Genomic DNA, 19,520 nt, shown 5'->3' on the forward strand with positions numbered 1-19,520 from the left:
TGTCTTATAATGTCTCTCACCATATATATATTGCTTATATAACAGCCTTTTCCTTAATTTATATGCACTAAATAAATAAATTTTTGCTGTTTATATACCCTACAACAATATATATTTCTTATTGTATTTAAATAAAATTCCTTCGATTTTTTGGATATTTTCTCAAAAACTCAATGGCAACTCTATTTTATCTCAAACAAAATAAAAAATAACGCACCACTTGCCCCCCTTGAATGTACAAGTCAATGATTTAAGAATATATTAACATTTAACTAAATATTTTTCATTTTTATCAGGCCACAACGCTCATTCAAACGTTAGAGTGTCCATCCAGGCACTGAGCTGGCACAAAGTTTAAGTCGTTGAGATTTCACCAAACCTGGACTAATAATGAGGCAATTAAGGTTATAACTTAGTATTAACATAATTACTTTATACGCACATTCAATTATGACGCACAATAGACTAAATAAGCATATGAACGTTAAGGGTGTTACATTTCAAATAAATTATTGAGATAACTAATAAAATAGAATAAGGAAACTTCAAAAAATTGATTTACAAATGAAGCAATTACTCATGAATTGATGAACACAGTGTTGGTTATGCATCACCTCTCTATGAGTAAGTCTTAAGCGCGAAACCTTTGAGGAATCACCCATCCCCCCCCCCCCCCCTACATTAAAAAGATTGCAAAAATGAACTAAGCACCACCTGGCTATTCTAATTACAGTAGATGTCACTTACTTTTATGTGTATGATACAAACTAAACACCATCTTCGAGGTCACAAAGTAGACATAGTAATATATAGGGCTAGGTTAGGTTATGTTGAGTGCCCACTTGCCTTTCTTTCTAGTACCCTAGAAAGAAAGGCAAGAGAAAAGAGACCTCGAACTAGAGGTTATACACGAATAAAAGAAAAAACAGGAGGAATGAAAAACCAGAGAGGGGGGTGAAGAAACGCTCATCTTCATGCAATCACGCATGTACCTACGCCCCCATCGGAACCATCCTGTTTCTTCAACAAATCTCAGGAGACCTACCAGAGGTACGTCACCTTCAAGTTCACCCAGATCACAGAAGAAACGGCTCCCCTGAAAGGAGAATCTACGTCCCTGCAGATCCGTACATGAACACATCAAGTGCTCAATAGTCTCCCCTTTATCCTCATCGAGGCAACTCCTACAGAAGTCATTGTGCAGTATTCCCATGAGCGCCGCTATGCAGCCTATGACCCCTGTCGAGGTACTCATCGACCTCTTATTGAACGTCAGCAACCCCGACGAACACCTTCTGGTGCACTCGTCCGCCCTCTCATTCCCTGGAATCCCCTCATGCCCATATAGTATATTAATAAAATTTATCGGAAATATACATAGGAGTCCACCCTAGCGCTTGGGGTTAGCATGTCCGCCTATGACGCTGAACGCCTGGGTTCGAAACCTGGCGAGACCATCAGAAAAATTTTCAGCGGTGGTTTTCCCCTCCTGCTGGCAACATTTGTGAGGTACTATGCCATGTAAAACTTCTCTCTAGAGGGCGCAATTCTAATCCAATTTGCTTGAAACATGACCTTTTGGTATGACTTCCAGCTATTATGCTATATATGATCTAAATCAATCCATAACATAATATAGCCGCCATATAAACCGATCTCCCGATTTGAAATTTTGAGCCTCTAGAGGACGCAATTCTTATCCAGCAGTTATGCTAAGTATTGTCTAAATCAGTCCATAGCCTGATATAGTCGCCACATAAACCGGTCTCTTGATTTAAATTTTTTATCCTCTAGAGGGCGCAATTCTTATCCAATTTGGCTGAAATTTTGCACACGTCCCTTTTGTATGACATCCTACAATACATCCCAAGTATGGTCTTAATCCTTTCATATCCTGATGTAGCTGCCATATAAATCAATCTCCCAATTTCACTTTCAGAGCCACTGAAGGATGAAATTTTTACTCGATTTGCCTGAATTTTGGACTTTTAACAGCCTTGACGAACTTTTAACTTGAAATAGCTCATATATATTGGAAAAAGTTATCTAACGAACTTAGGAAATGCGATCCATGGTGGAGGGTATATAAGATTCGACCCAGACGAACTAATCACGCTTTTACTTTTACTTGAGCACATTAAGTGAAGTCGGGAAATTTGATCTTAATGGGGCTATAATGGAGAGTATACCCTTGTGTATCATAGGGAGACGCTGTTTCAGATTTCACCATTTGCCGCACCTATTCTGCAGAAGTTCGCTCGTCCCTTGTCCCATGTACATTCGTTCTAACATAGACCAAGTCTTCGGCTTGTTATAGGCAAAATTCTGAATGTGACATCGGCCAGAAATGGCTGGTAATTTTGAAATTGTTTCGAATTTGCAGAGTGAATTTCCATGCACAAAAGATTCAGTGTTGTATGTTGGCCCACAAACATCTCACCGACTCACTTCAATCGTCAACTTGTGTCTATGGTCTGGTATGATGGTAAAATGTGAAAACCTTTGCACAGTGGGATAGAATCGAATAAAAAGCTATTAAAAAATTTGCCATTTGGAAACGAACAAAGATAAATCTTTGAATTTTTAAATGGTTAGCGGTATTATCGAGCTTCTTGGCACGGCCTTAAAGTTGGTAACCTCAGAATTTCGAAAAATTGTTCGGGATGCCTAATCTTCATTTAGGTCAACAATGCCTCTATTGCTTTCGGAGATATTCTACTTTAATACCCTCCACAATAAGATGGGGGCATATTAATTTCGTCATGGAGGTATACTAATTGAAATGTCATGACTACCAAGAATATATAAACTTCATGGGGTCATAGAAGAATATTTCGAGGCCGTTTGTAACACCTCGTCTACGACTCCATAGGTTTAAATATTATTGATGGTCATGACATTTTAAGTCAATCTGGCATGTCTGTCCATCCGTCTATGTGTTGAAAGAACGCCAACTTTCGAAGAAGTAAAGCTAGGCGCTTGAAATTTTACACAAATACTTATTATTTGTCTTGGTCAGTTGGGATTGTAAATGGGCCATATCAAATCATATTTTGATATAGCTGCCTTATAAATCGATTAGGGACCTTGTCTTCTTGAGCCACTGTAGGGCGCAATTCGTAACCTATTTGGCTCTAAGCCTCTAGAGGGCGCAATTCTTATTTGATTTGGTTGAAATTTTATACAACGGTTTCTGCCACGACCTTCAACATACGTTTCAAATGTGATTTATAGCCTGCTACAGCTACCATATAAACCGATCTCCCGATTTTACTTCTTGAGCCCCCAAAAGACGCAACTCTTATGCGAATTTGCTCAAATTTCACACAATGACTTCTACTATGGTCTCCAAAATTATGATCCAAATCGGACCATAACTTGTTATGAGGATTGCCTTTTATTTTTCGAGATTAGAGAACAAAAAGAAATATTAATCATTGAAAATCGCTTTAATGTTTTTCAAAATATTTCCCATTAAAATCGACAATGCACCAATTGTCGAAGTACTTTTGTCACTCTGATTGAGGTATCACCAAAACATGCATTTTAAACGCATCAACCACTTCTTCAGGTGTGGAAAAACGTTGACCTCTCATTTTATTGTTTACGCACGGGAATAAGTCATTCGGTGCCAAGTCAGGACTATACGACGGATGACTCATTAAGTCGATGTTTTGAGTGCTCAAAAATGCAGTTGTTTGAGCCGATGTGTGAGAGCTTGCATTGTCCGGGTGAAGAGTGATCCGTCTTCAGCGTTTGGTTTTCCTGATTTCTTGGAAGACAACTGGCAAACTAATCGTTGTGTACCACTCAGAATTGATTGTTCTGCGTTGTTCTAGTGGAGCGATTGGAACATGTCCAGTTTTTCTTAATCTTCAGAGCAAACATTACATCACTCCTTTTGATCTTTTGTATTTCAATAGTACCTTTATTAGGTCAAAGATTATGTGTATTCCTCAGATGTCCAACTTCCTATTATTGAGTAGTAGGATGTGCAATGCACTGCAGCCAACTGCGTTTGAGCTGAAATGAATGAAAATTGGTTCTAAAATACTTATGAAATGTGACACTCTTACCTTTAATTAAAGCTGTAATGTATACAAAAACAAAATAAATTACATCTTCATTATATTTCTTCATGGACTTAATAGTAGAATGCAATGCCTATAGTGCATGATGTTCAAAACAATATTTATTGCTTAAAACATAAACTCCTAATACTAGGATATAGTATTCTCTTTTGCTTGAATTTACTTTATTCATAAAATAAGATTTATTTCTTTATTATAACACATGGTTTAACAACTGAACTCTTTGGAAGGGTAACAAATTTAACAGCTCTTCATATATACTTGGCATTAGTTAATCATTTTGAAGACTTTGCTTCTATTAAAGTTCAAAAAGAAAAAAGTTAATATCACATCAAAATTCCTATAAAACCCTTCCTCTATAAGAAATCAATTGGCTTCTGAATTATTTCGAATTATTGTATTTTTTTTTTATTCCTTTAAGATTGTTGATTTCAAAACAATCCATAATTCGCACAGCCCTAAATATCTTTTTATTTTGATTTTGTATTACAAACTAAATAAAATATAAAATTTAAATTTTGTTAAAAAACCATGGACTCCTGTACCCAATTTTCGCAATGATGACAACTTTACAGGTATGGCTTGAATATTTTCTTTCTATTCCAACTTTTAGTCCCTGATATGCAGACAAGAAATTTTCTCTATTAGCCCTGTCTTATTTCCTTAGTACCCAGTGCAAGGTTTTACTTACAAGTTATCGATATCATACGATAACAGCCGATAACATTTAATTTACATTTTATAGTACTAAAATAAGGCAGACCTAATGTTTTGGCCACCCAAATTTTTGATTTTACGCAGCGATTTTCCATTAACTACAAAAAATGTAAGAATTGTGCGCTTCTCAAATGAAGTATTGTAGTTCAATTGAAAGGGACACTGAAATTCACGATGAACTAGTTTGTATTCAATGTTTATTTAAGTAACCATATGTGGTCATGTTATTTCCTGCGTTATAGTAAGACCGATAAGACAGACTCGATGTTTTGACAACCCATTTTTTTTTTTTTTTGATTTAACACAAACGATTTTCCACAAACTGTAAAAAGTTGAAGAATTGTGTACTTCGTGAAAGAACTAGTTCAATTGAAGGGGTTACTAAAATGCACAAACTGAACTAGTATGTATTCAATGTTTCTTTAAGTAGTCGGGTCTTTTCCTTCGTTTACTCGCTCCCAGCTCTGTTATTGTATCAAAGCAGCTGTGCGCACAGTTGCCACATTTAACAGTGGTATCAATGTATATATGACGCTGCACAGTGGGAGAAAAAATTAAAAAAAAAAAAACTAGTAAAAAACATGCCGTGTAAGAACGGTTGGAGATATCTCTTTAAAATTTGAAATGGTTTGAAAAGTGATGACCATTTTTTGTGCAAATTTCCAAGGCCCCAGATTGTTCAGGCGCCCTTTGGAAGGCCCTTAAAGTTGGTCGGCTTGGTCTTTCTAAAAATTGTTCGGGCAGCCAAATCTTCATTTATGGTCTGATTTTCAATTTTTTTACGGAATAGTGCTAAAAATTCCCAACAAAAATGTCGGTTTGAGGTCTACAATATCTCCACTGGTTCCGGAGATATTCCACTTCAATGATTTTGTGAAATTTTGACCGATACCGATTTTCATTTTTTTGCATGACTTGGATTTGTGACAAAATTTTCAACAACTTGCAACATAAGGACCATACAACAGGTTCAGAGAACATGTTGTCTTGGCATAGGCGGAGCGATGAAGACCACGCCGACTAGGGCACTGGAGACTATTCTAGATATCCGACCCATTGGTATACAGATTAAGTGTGAGGGAGCCACTGCGGCTATGAGACTTAAGGCGATGGGAGAATGGATTGAGGATGGGAGCAGCTCATACCATCGTGGTAAAATCGAGGCGCCGATATGAAACCTGGAAGAAAGAGAAGAGGATACCTGAGATGAACCTTGAAGTCGAGTGCGAGGCACTGCTGCCGTCGGCACAGTCTTGGATTGACGGAACCCTAGTATTGCCATCTGGAAAATCATGTTACACGGATGGATCAAAGCTAGAGAACAGAGTGGACCTGGGGGTTTACATTGAGAACCCAGGGACTGAGATCTGTTTTAGACTGCCTGACCATAATACGGTCCTGCAGGCCGAGATCCTGGCGAATACGGAATGCGTGAGGTGGTGTGGTGTTTACGCGAGGACGTCGAGTGTGAACATCTTTACCGACAGTAAAATTGCCATAAAGGCAATAGCAACCAGGACAGTAAGGTCTCGAACAGACTTGCAGCGTAAGAAGAAGATTAACGCCTTCTCTGAGGATGGCAAAATGCCCATCGTTTGGATGCCGGGCCATAACGGAGTAAGGGGAAATGTAAGGGCAGACGATTTGGCGGTGAAGGCCAGAGGATTGCCAAAAATAAACCGAAGCCTTTCGGGTTGCATGCGATGAATGCGCATGCAACATTGTGGAACAGCGAAGACGAGGCTATTACTGAAAAGAAGCAAGAAGGAGGACAGTATAGCTAATGGTATCATAACGGGGCACATAGCAGTACGAGCTCACTTATGTAAAATCGGTGCGGTAAGTGATAGCATGTGTACGGCATGCGGGGAAGATGATGAGACGTTGGAGCATTTCCTTTGTGATTGCCCGGCTTTCGCGTCTAGCAGATACCGGCACTTAGGTGGAGACACAATGCCAGGCATGAACCCACTTAGGGGAGTGGTATCGAAAACAATTAAGGATTTTGTAAGTACCACGGAATTTCTAACTTAAAATTTTCTAAAATTTGACACAGTGACTTATGTTAGGCTTTTCGACACCCGTGTCGTATATGGTTCAGATCGGCCTATAGTTGGCTATAGTTACCAAAAAAAACCAATATTTTATTGTAATACTTGTACTTATTAGACCACCCAATTTCCGTGCCGAATTTAGTCCAAATCGGACCATATTTCAATATAGCTGATATGGAGGCACAAATTATGAATTTTTCATCGGATTATGGCGAAAGTTGGTTTGGGTATTCAAAGTTCGGCCCGGACGGCCCAGTCTCAGAAAATTGTAGTTTCTTTTTCTTTTGCACACGATCACGTTAACACCTCAGCTCTTGCCATTTCAAATTTCAAAGAGATATCTCTACCCGTTCTCACACGGCACATTTTTTACTAGTTTTTTTTCGATTTTCTCCCACTGTGCGCTGTTTCCACTGTTATGATCTTCCAATCATGCAAATATCGTAATATTGAAAGAATTTTTCATTGAGGTAAATAATACATTGGAGGCCACCGTAGCGCAAAGGTTAGCATGTCCTCTTATAACGCTGAACGCCTGTGTTCGAATCCTGGCGAAACCATCAGAAAAAAATGTTCTGCGGTGGTTTTCCCCTACTAATGCTGGCAACATTTGTGAGGTACTATGTCATGTAAAACTTCTCTCCAAAGAGGTGTCGCACTGTTTCACGCCTTTCGGACTCGTCTATAAAAAGAAGGCCCCTTATCATTGAGCTTAAACTTGAATCGGACTGCACTCATTAATATGTGAGAACTTTTCCCCTTTTCCTTAGTGGAATGTTCATGGGCAAAATTTGCATTTGCAAAATGCAAATTTCAAATTTGACCACTTGCATTCCATTAATGAACAACAGGATTACTTCCCACGTATAAATAAGTGTATGCGGCATTTCACCTGCTCCATGTTCTTGCGAGAGAGTACCTAAGAAAATAGTCAACGTGAGAATTGCTGTCTTAGATGCACTTTAATTCTGTCTTAAAAAAACCGCTAAAAACCAATATCAATCAAAAAAAAGGTTGGGTATACCCTTAACTTGTCTTAAGTCAGATCTTTATGGAACTTCTCAAAACTAACCCTTAACTTTCAGCAGATAGATATCGATTCTTGGCAATTGTATGCTATTCAGACTTATGCATCATTCATTTGTATGATACAAGCTTCCTTTTTTTAACAAATTGGGTCGTTGAATCTTCGAATGACTTGAAATCCTAAAGAATTTAATCACAAAATATTCAAATATTAAAAAAAATAATTTTCTCTCCAAAGGGCTTAACGACCATGCTATTTATATTGGGAGCAAAGATCTGATTATTCAAAGTTACTGCAAAGAAATTGCCTGATCAACATTTCCCTAGACATGGACATAGACATAGCAGCCATTTGTATTCATTTCGAAAGGTGACTAAACTTTCTTGTTATCTACCATTACTTTCTAATGTTTATATGACTGTTTGGGGCTCCCGGCAAATACATGACCAGTTATAATAGGCAAACAAGGTGACTTAACTTTCTTGTTACCTACCATTGCTGTCTAATGTTTATATAACTGTTTGAGACTCCCTTGACCAGCCATAATAGGCAAAGATGAGTAATGGTTTAAATAAAGTAAATCGAAAGAGAAATGAAATGGAAATTTTAAACCAAAATGATATTCGCCTTAACAGGCAAAAACACTTGAAAAGTAAATATTTTTTATGTTTTATATTTTCATCTTTTATGGTTATATTTTTTTTATTTACACCAAAATTAAACTGCACAGAGCTCTTATACAAAAAAAAATCAAACAAAAAGACATCCAAGAAGTTAAAAAAATATAAAAAAAGTAGTCAACACACAACATCGAACATCGACTAGCCTAAAAACAGCAAAGCCCTCTTAAGTACTACAACTACACATGCAATTCTCCAGATCCTGAAAAGAACATCAAAACACAACCCATAGAGATAAAAAATAATTTTTTAACGAAACCTAAAAATATTCTACATAACCAAACGTAATTATTCTCTGAATAATACGAAAATATGCATTAAATAGAAAATAGAAACCCTCTGAAATATAGATTATGATGAATAAAACAAAAAACGACAAAAACGAACTCCTCTGCTGAAATGTACTTAGCATATAAAAATAATAAAATAAAAAATCTATATTTAATGACAATATAAAACGAGAAAAAAATCTTAAACAAAATTAAAATTACAAACAAAAAATAATAATAATTTTAATATTTTAACAACTTATAATTTTTTTTAAAGAAAATAGAGTCAAGTCAAATATAGTATGCAATTTTCTACGACAGCACAAATGGCAAAAAAGGTAATGTTAATAAAAATTAATGAAAAATGGTGCAATCGAACTTTAAGAGAAAACAGAATAATAAATAGGAAAGTTAACTACAAAACGTATTTCGGAATAAAAATTATATTAAATTTCAATTATTTTCAAACATATTTCCAAAAACTCATATTTCCTATTATAAATTAACTTCAACCATATGACATCGTACCCAATAACATCCAAGTAATAAATTATGCGTGTAATTGCGCTCTGAAGCATGAGTAATGGTAATTTGTATTCAACATAATGTACCCATTCTGGGTACATTGTGTCGTATGATGAATGTTCCACCATGCAATATTACTCATACAACATATAGCACCACCAAGCATATACAGGCTTACCGTATGGGAATTTGGCTTGCTTTTAAGAATTGTCAATAAAATGCTACGAAAGTGATTTCAATTGAGCACCAGAATGCTTTGTTTCAAGGGAATTTATAACAAAATGGTAAACCTACATAGAATTCGCCTGTCATTTAATAACTGCTTCTGAAGCTATATATCAACTGCAGATGCTGTTGAAGTTACATAAAAAAAGGTTCTGCGTTATTTAAACAAAAATAATGTTAAACAAGTAAAAGTGTGATAAGTTCGGCCGGGTCGAATCTTATATACCCTCCACCATGGATCGCCTTTGGTCGAGTTCTTTCCATCTCTTCTTAGGCAAAAAAGGATATAAGAAAAGATTTGATCTGCTAATAGAGCGATATCAAGATATGGTCCGGTTTGGACCACAATTAAATTATATGTTGGAGACCTGTGTAAAATGTCAGCCAATTCGAATAAGAATTGCGCCCTTTGGAGGCTTAAGAAGTAAAATAGAGAGATGGATTTATATGGGAGCTGTATCGGGCTATAGACCGATTGAGACCATAATAAACACGTATGTTGATGGTCATGAGAGGATCCGTCGTACAAAATTTCAGGCAAATCGGATAATAATTGCGACCTCTAGAGCCTCAAGAAGTCAAGATCACAGATCGGTTTATATGGCAGCTATGTCAGGTTATGAACCGATTTGAACCTTATTTGACACAGTTGTTGAAAGTAAGAATAAAATACGTCATGCAAAATTTCAGCCATATCAGATAGGAATTGCGCCCTCTAGAAGCTCAAGTCAAGTCCCCAGATCTGTTTATATGGCAGCTATATCAGGTTATGGATCGATTTTAACCATGCCTGGCACAGTTGTTGGATATCATAACAAAATACTTCGTGCAAAATTGCATTCCAATCAAAAAAGAATTGCGCCTTCTAGAGGCTCAAGAAGTCAAGACCCAAGATCGATTTATATGGCAGCTATATCAGGTTATGGACCGATTTGAACCATACTTGACACAGCTGTTGGAAGTCATAGCGAAACACGTCGTTCAAAATTTCATTCCAATCGGATGAGAATTGCGTACTCTAGAGGCTCAAGAAGTCAAGACCCAAGATCGGTTTATATGGCAGTTATATCAGGTTATGAACCGATTTGAACCATACTTGGCACAGTGGTTGGATATCACAACAAAACACGTCGTGCAAATTTTCAGCCAAATCAGATAGGAATTGCGCCCTCTAGAGGCTCAAGAAGTCAAGACCCCAGATCGGTTTATATGGCAGCTATATCAAAACATGGACCGATATGGCCCATTTACAAAACCAACTGACCTACACTAATAGGAAGTATTTGTGCAAAATTTGAAGCGGCTAGCTTTATTCCTTCGGAAGTTAGCGTGCTTTCGACAGACAGACGGACGGACAGACTACATGCATAGACATACAGATTAAGTATGAGGCCGGCAATGCGTCTATGATTCACATAGGCGATGCAGAATGGATGAAAGATAGGAGCAGGCTATGTCAACGCGGGGTAATCGAGGGGACGTTGGGGAACATGGTTGTATTGGAAAAGGTTTCAGATCGGATGCCTGAGACGACACTTGGGAAACAATGCTGGCAGCGACATGTGCAGAGAACATGTTGTCTTGGCATAGGCGAGGCGATGGGAACCACGCCTACTAGGCCACTAGAGATTCTTCGGACTATATGTTCGACGCATATACATACAGATTAAGAATGAGGCTGGCAATACGTCTATGAATCACATAAGGCGATGGAGAATGGATGAAAGATAGGAGCAGGCTATGCCAACGCGTGGTAATCGAGGGAACGATAGGAAACATGGGTGGATTGGAAAAGATCGGATGTCTGAGACGACACTTGCGAAACAATGCTGGCAGCGAAATGTGCAGAGAACATGTTGTCTTGGCATACGCGAGAAGTGCATTTACATCACTTCTATTTCTCTGCAGAAGCGGCTTCAATAAGGACCTTAAGATTTAAAGATGGCATCTCCGGGAACTCAGCCAGTAAGGGGACTTATTTATTTCAAGGCTGGCTACTACGGAATTTTCTGTGCTTAGCGAAGGAAGAAGAAAAATATAAAGAATACACTTTGCAAGTATATAGTCTCTGTTTCTACCATTCCCCAAACACTTGATTAGTTTAAATCCAGGAATTATAAGTCCACCGATCTTGGCTAAATAGAACGTCAAATCCTCCTGCCATAAGAAGGACCTTCATTCCAGTCAAAGCGTCTTTACATTGATGGGGATTTATCTGTCCTATATCATTGAGCTTAAAATTTGAATCGGATAGCACTCATTGGTAAGTGGAAAGGTTGCCCCTTGTTCCCTAATGGAATGTTTGTGGGTAAATTTTCCTTGAATATGCAGATTTATCTGTATAAACAAGGCCATAGTCAGGGCTCCTACTTTCCACCATTGTTAAGTAAACCTCGTCGTTTGAGTCCTCCAGATGTTCATCCTCACCAAACTCGTTTGATCATATTTTCATGATGAGCTTCCTCAAGCATCCTGGTGCCGTTGAGAAAGCAATGACCCCACTCTTCCTCACGATGCTGGAGACTGGGGGTATGGGCAAGTTCTACTCAGACCTTTCCCAGCTGCTGCTATCAAAGTACCTGCTGAGTTCTTTTCTTTATTAAACACCTTGATCCAACCGAATGAACCATTCACCCAAGGCTATTTGGGTTCCGTCTCGAAGCCTTTCCCACCTCTTTTGGTTAAATAAGAGGTATATACCGTCTCCACCATTCCGCCAGGTTTTTCTGATGTAGATGATAGTTCCTCAGTCTTCGGCAACAATTGCTAAGCCGTCTCCTGAGTCTCCAAACCGACAGCTTCTATCTTATTTAGCCTCACCCTGTTGAATTCGAAGGATTCGTCTCCCTCAGACTTTTTGAGGTCTTTGAGGCAGTTAAAATTTTGTACGAATACTATATGTTTCCGGTTTCTATCACCTTCATCCAATGTACCAATATTCGAGTTAGTGGTTGAAAGATTAGCATTGCAGTTCCTTAGTTTCGGTAGTATGGATTCGGGATCAGAAGGATTCTTTGGTATCTAAGAGTTTGCCTGCGTCCGAGAAGGGATAGCATTCTTTTAATTGATCCTCCAGGCTGAGATTTACCAAACTTTTTTAGAACACAACAGTACATGTTGGCGAAGCGTAAATGACTTAAATTGTTATAAGCTTTTTATGCATAATATATAAAAAATATTATCGATCACTTGTTTCTATTAATTATTTTACTCCTTAATGTCGTATCTATAAACCAATAACTTTTATTAACATTGCCACAAAAACTTAAAGAACCAAATATGCATAAATCACTACAACAGTCCAGAGCAACTAATCTTCTATGCTATGTCATTGATAACCCTTAGTGGTATATCAACATCACTTCAGCAATCCATCGATGAGAAATGAAAGCAGAGATTGTAAATCTCTTTGGATTTGTTAAGAGAAGCCGATATACAAACATACTCGTATTGAAAACATTTTAAGTTGAACTAAAACATCTTTAAAATTTAGAATTTAGAAAAGTTCACAATCTCAAACCATTGAAAATAGTCTTCGAAAAGAGTTATAATAGTAAAGATATGTGTGTGATATCTACGTTCAAGAGAATTCGCTTGCGATTTCGTATCTACACGAGAGATCATGAATTCGGGTATATGACCATAAGCATCATATACTTGGGGAGTAAATATCATGACAAAATTACCTCCTCGAGCGCACAGTACACTAATGGAACAAATCAAAATCACAAAAAAAAATCAAATTCTACAAATAACTCATATATCATTCACATACATAATCACAGCCAATAAATTGTGGCATCCTATGTTGTATGCTTAAGTGCAATTAATTATATTTATGCCAGCATGCATCGTATTGAACTTTATTAGGTACATTGTGCCGTATGATGAATGTTTGTATATAGTACAACAATATTACGTATACAACATATGAGACCAGCAATAAATTTTTAAAGGACGTTTATTAACACACTGTGGGAGACGTAATTAAATTTTTAACAAAATGGCATTTTTTGTTTATTTACCTCAAGTAACTACTTTATAACCTTTAGGCTACCCAAATATAAAATAAATCTTCAATTTGAAGGGGAGTTATAAAAAATGCCAATTGCTTGAAAAAAAAACTTAAAAAACTGCTCTCAAGAGTAAGGAACACTAAAGAGACAAATCGTTCCCACAAGACAAATCGTGCTTTTGAAGCAATCACTCTAAAGACATTTCAAAAACCAGAGAAAAGTTCTACAACTTAAAAAAAAAACAAAAAAACCGGATCGTAAGAAGACGAGGCTATTACTGAAAGGAAGTAAGAAGGAGGTCTGTATAGTTTTCGGTATCATAACGGCACATATAGGACTACAACCTTACGCGGCAAGTGATAGCATATGTAGGGCATGTGAGGAAGACGATAAGACGTTGAAGCATTTCCTATATCATTGCCCGGCTTTCGCGGCTAACCGAACCCGATACTTAAGCGGGGCACAATACCAGACATGAACCAAATTAGGTGGAAACAATTTAAGATTTTGTAAGAAGCATGGAATTTCTAACTTAGACTTACCTTTTCGAGTTTTCTTTTTAATATTTAGAACGCACAACAAGCCGATTACTGGCTTAGGGGTATGTCCATAGGGGCAGGGACAGACTTATGTTCACATCCTCTTTTCAAGGCAACCTAATCTAAACTTCAGAATCTTTTCACTTTTGCTCGATATGGCTACTCAAGCAGCTTCTAAAATATTTAGGTCGGTGGAGGCCAACGTAGCGCAAGTTTAGCATGTCCGCCTAGGACGCTGAAATCCTGGGTTCGAATCCCAGCGAGAAAAAAATGTCAGCAGTGGTTTCCCCTCCTAATGCTAACGACATTTATGAGGTTCTGTACCATTTGGTATGGCAGCTATGTAAAAACTTCTCCCCAAGAGGTTGTCGCACTGCGGCACGCCATTCGGGCTTGACTATAAAAAGCATGTCCCTTATTATTGAGCTTAAAATTTGAATCGGGCAGCACTCATTGATATGAGAGAAGTTTACCCCTGTTCCTTAGTGGCATGTTTATTGACAAATTGCATTTGCAAAAAGTCGCATTAGGTTGTTTGCTTTAATGTAAGATCTTGTGCCTACTGGAACTTGTAAGGCTTCACCTTAAGCTCGTTTTTCACTGTATGATGCATCCTTTCATAGGATATTTGCAGATCTTTAGCCTTTTTATTGTCATTATGACGTGGATTTTGTTGAATTCGAGGCATCACTCGCTCGTGATTTATTCGTCGCCTATATTCTCCATTAACGCAAACTGGTCCATATATTTTACGAAGCATCTATCTCTCAATTACTCCAGGCACTGCCTCATCTGCTTTCACAAGTACCCATGCCTCAGAACCATGTTACAATACGGCTTGTACAGTGTTTTGTATAGTGTAATCTTCGTCTGTCGAGAGGTGGCCTTGTTTCTAAACTGCTTACCTAGTCCAAAGTAGCATCTATTTACCAGTATTAATCTTCGCTTTATCTCAAAACTGTTGTCATTCGTTTCGGTTACAGCGGTGCCGAGGTAGATAAAGTTGCTGACTGTCTCAAAGTTGTGGTTCCCAACTTTCTCCATTTTTTTATCTGCTCGGTTGTGCAAGGTGTTTTGGGAGTTGAAACCATCCATTTCGTCGTATCTCCATTTACTGCCAGACCCATTTTCACTGACTCTCTTTCGATCCTTTCAAAGGCTGTAGTTACTACTTCCGGTGACCGACCTATGATGTCGATGTCATCGGCATAGGCGAGTAGCATGTGTTCTCTCGTGATTAGTGTGCCATATCTATTCACATCTGCATCTCGTATAATCTTCTCCAGCAGGATATTAAAGATAGGCTGTCTCCTTGTCTGAAACCTCGTTCGGAGTAATCCTTTCCCATTCTTACTGAGGAACGCGTATCAGCAAGTGTCATCCTGCAGAGTCGTATTAATTTTGTAGGGATACCAAACTCAGACATGGCTTGAAATACCTTTGAATGTAAAGGAGTATCGATAGCGGCCTTATACTCAACAAAGAGATGGTAGGTGTTGATTTGTCCTTCTCGGGTCTTTTCTCGGGATTTGGCGCAGTGTGCATTTACCAGGTCTAAAGCCGCATTGATAGGGCCCATTTATCTCATTGACTTTAGGTTTTAATCTTTCACACAGTACGCTCGAGAATATCTTGTATGCGATGGAGCGAAGACTTATTCCCCTGTAGTTGGCACATTCCTTTTTGTCTCCTTTCTTGTGTACGAGACATGGTACGCTGAGGTTCCAATCATCGGGTATGCGTTCTTCTAGCCAGATTGCGCAGATAAGCTGATGCATACGCCTCATCAGCATGTCGCCTCCGGTCTTAAATTGTTCAGCGGGTAACCCATCGGCTCCTGCTGCCTTGTTGTTCTTTAGTCGGGTTACTGCTACTTGGACCTCATTCTGACTAGGAGGTAAACATTCTATACCATCATCAGGGATTGGTTCGTCGCCAACATCGGACACTAGCAGTTGGGTAAAATGTTCTTTCAATATCCTCAGCATGCTATCTGTGTCAGTTACTAGATTTCCTTTTTTGTCTCTGCAGGGTGATGTGCCTGCACCAAAGCCATCGGTTTGATATTTAATTCTTTGGTAGAATTTCCGGACTTCATTCTGACTCCTGTACATATCAATTCGCTCACACTCACGTCTTTTCATTGCCTTTTTCTTTCTGCGGAATAGACGTTTGACTTCTCTCCTTTTTTCCTGATATTTCTCCTTCGTCTGGCGCGTTGCTACTGATTGCATTCTTTGCTTCAGTAGCATCTCGACACTCTTGGTCGTACCATGGGTTTCTTGGAGGAGGCTTCCGGTACCCAAGTACGGATTTCGAGGCATTTTTCATGGAGTGGGCAATAGTTTGCCACTGCGCCATTATATCATCGGAACATGGACTGCTTTCATCAAGCAGTTGGGTCAGTCAAGTGAAGTATGCCGCCGCCATCTGTTGTGTTTGCAGCTTTTCAATGTCCGTGCAGTGTCAGATCGTACTTTCCTTGCCATATTCAAACGGGTTCGAACCTTGCTGCAACAAGATAATGATCGGAATCTATATTCGCTCCACGGATCGATCGTACAACTAACACGCTGGATGAATGCCTTCCATCTATCACAACGTGATCAATTTGGTTTCTCGCGTTTTGATCGGGTGACAGCCATGTGGCTTTGTGAATATTTTTATGTTGAAAGTTAGTAGCACCAACTTCCATGTCAACGAGTAGTTCCAGTTTTTTATACCCTACACCACTACTGTGGTACAGGGTATTATAACTAAGTGAATTAGTTTGTAACACCCAAAAGGATGAGAGATAGACCCATTGATAAGTATACCGATCGACTCAGAATCACTTTCTGATTCGATTTAGCTATGTCCGTCTGTCTGTCACTCTGTCCGGCCGTCTGTCTGTCCGTCTGTCCATGTTAATTTGTGTACAAAGTACATGTCACAGTTTTCATCCGATAGTCTTAAAATTTGGTCCAGGCATGTTTTTGTGCCTAGAAACGAAGGCTATTGAAATTGGAAAAAATCGGTTCAGATTTGGATACAGCTCCCATATATATTTTCATCCGATTTTCAGTAATGATGCAATAAAATGGTCATTTGTTAACCGATTCTCTTGAAATTTTTTAGGACGGATTTTCTCTTGACTCTCGACATTACTGGTGAATTTCATGGACATCGGTTCAGATTTAGATATAGCTCTCATATATATATATATCGCCCGATTTTCACTCCTAGAGCCGCTGCAAGCTCATTTATTGACCAATCTTTCCAAAACATTGTACAACGCTTTCTTCAACGACTGTCACAGTATCTGAGAAGTTTGCTCGAAATCGGTTCAAATTTAGATATAGCTCCCATATATATGTTCGTCCGATTTGCCGTAATATTGCAATAAAATCGTCTTTTGTAAACAGATTCTCTCAAAATTTGGCAGGAAGGATTTTCTCTTGATTCTCGACGTTACTGGTGAAATTCATGGAAATCGGTTCAGATTTATACATAGCTCTCATATATATATATATTGCACGATTTTAACTTCTGAAGTCACAGCAAGCGCATTTGTTGACCAATCTTGCCAAAATTTTGCAAAAGGCTTTCCTCGACGACTGCCACAGTATCTGAGAAGTTTGCTCGAAATCGGTTCAGATTTAGATATAGCTCCCATATATATGTTCGTCCGATTTGCAGTAATATTGCAATAAAATCGTCTTTTGTAAACAGATTCTCTCAAAATTTGCCAGGAAGGATTTTCTTATGACTCTCGATATTACTGGTGAATTTCATGGAAATCGGTTCAGATTTATATATAGCTGTCATATATGTATATCGCCAGATTTTCACCCTAAGAACTACTGCAAGCGCATTGTTTGACCAATCTTGCCAAAAATTTGCACAACGCTTTCCTCGACCACTGCACACAGTATCTGAGAAGTTTTGCTCGAAATCGGTTCAGAATTAGATATAGCTCCCATGTATATGTTCGTCAGATTTTGCGTAACTTGCCATAATATTAACATTTGTCAACCGTAGTTTATAGAGTTTGAACATATTTGTTCGCCGATGTCCTTCAAAATTGTTTCAGAATTGGATATAGCTCCCACATTGTACTTATAGGGTAGGTGTAGGGTATTATACAGTCGGCACTGCCCGACTTTTGCCCTTCCTTACTGGTTTTTAATAACCAGTGTCATCTTACATCAGTCGGAACTCCAAACTAACACTAACAATATATGGTCATAACATTTAACTAACTTACTTCTGAAGTTGAATACTTTCTTAACTCTAAACAACTAGCGCCATCTGAAGCTAAATAAGTTACATACATATATTCAATGTATGTTTTTGTTTTGGACTACACTTTTTTTTAGTCTTTTCCAAGTTTTCTAAAAATTTTTGAATCTTCCAACAGAATTGATGATATTTTTATTACCTTATGTTGGAGCTTAGTGATCTCACAACATTGGGTGAATTCAAAACAACTAGCCCCATCTACATTTGATAACCAACTTATATGCAAATTCCACGATATCTTTTCTCTTAACAAATCCCAAGAGTTAAATTCGATACTCTATTATAATTTCTCTTGGCATCTGGCTACATCTCTATTTCTTGCTCTAACCCTCTGTCTAACGCACTCCCTCACAAACTCACACATAGTATATCAATAAACACAAGAATGAGTATATAATAGTAAAAAAAACCAAAAAACAAAATGCAAATGATAAAGCAAATGAATAGTTAACTCTAACCACTTGTATAGTATTTCATAGATTTTTTACATTTTAAACGAATAACAAACAAAGTTAATAAATAAATAAACCAAAAAAAAAAAAGAACAAAAAAGAGACAACAAAGACCAATTTATATAATGTTGTACGTTTTACCCCCTCAAAAAATAAAAAATTGTAAAAACCAATAATAAATAAAAAAAAAATAATTTATATAAAAAATAATAAAAAAAAATCTAAAACCTTACTAACAGTAAAATATACACAAAAAAAAACTAAAACAAAATAACCCCCAAGATCCCCCCAAAAAAATTAACATAATATAAAATCTACTTAAAGAAACCAAACTTAAACTAACTCCCCACTTGAACTAAAACGGATAATGATAAACTAGTTGAGGTATGATGATTAATTTACAATACCATATATATTATATATAGATACCTAGAATTTAAACCGAAAAACAAAAAGAAGAACTAAAACAAAGTTGAACAAAAAAAAATTATATTATTAAATCTCAATAATATAAAAAAAAGAAGAACTAAACCCAAGTAACATTAGTAATAATAGTAAAAATTAACAACTAACATGAGAAGAGAAATAAACCAATAACACTATGTATATTTTAAATCAATTTATTGTTATTTATTATTTAAAAG

General features: G+C 37.5%; 1 protein-coding gene across 1 annotated transcript in view; it reads left to right on the forward strand.

The window, feature by feature from the left end:
• Nucleotides 1-1,331, forward strand: part of LOC106089068 (small conductance calcium-activated potassium channel protein) — a 965,076-nt gene extending 963,745 nt beyond the window's left edge. The window contains exon 16 of the mRNA XM_059367773.1: nt 297-1,331. Within this exon, the coding sequence (XP_059223756.1) occupies nt 297-321 (25 nt within the window). The 3' untranslated portion in view covers nt 322-1,331. The remainder of the gene's footprint in view (nt 1-296) is intronic.
• The last annotated feature ends 18,189 nt before the right edge of the window (nt 1,332-19,520 follow it).

The sequence above is a fragment of the Stomoxys calcitrans genome, chromosome 4, assembly GCF_963082655.1.
Source record: "Stomoxys calcitrans chromosome 4, idStoCalc2.1, whole genome shotgun sequence".
Lineage (NCBI taxonomy): Eukaryota > Metazoa > Arthropoda > Insecta > Diptera > Muscidae > Stomoxys > Stomoxys calcitrans.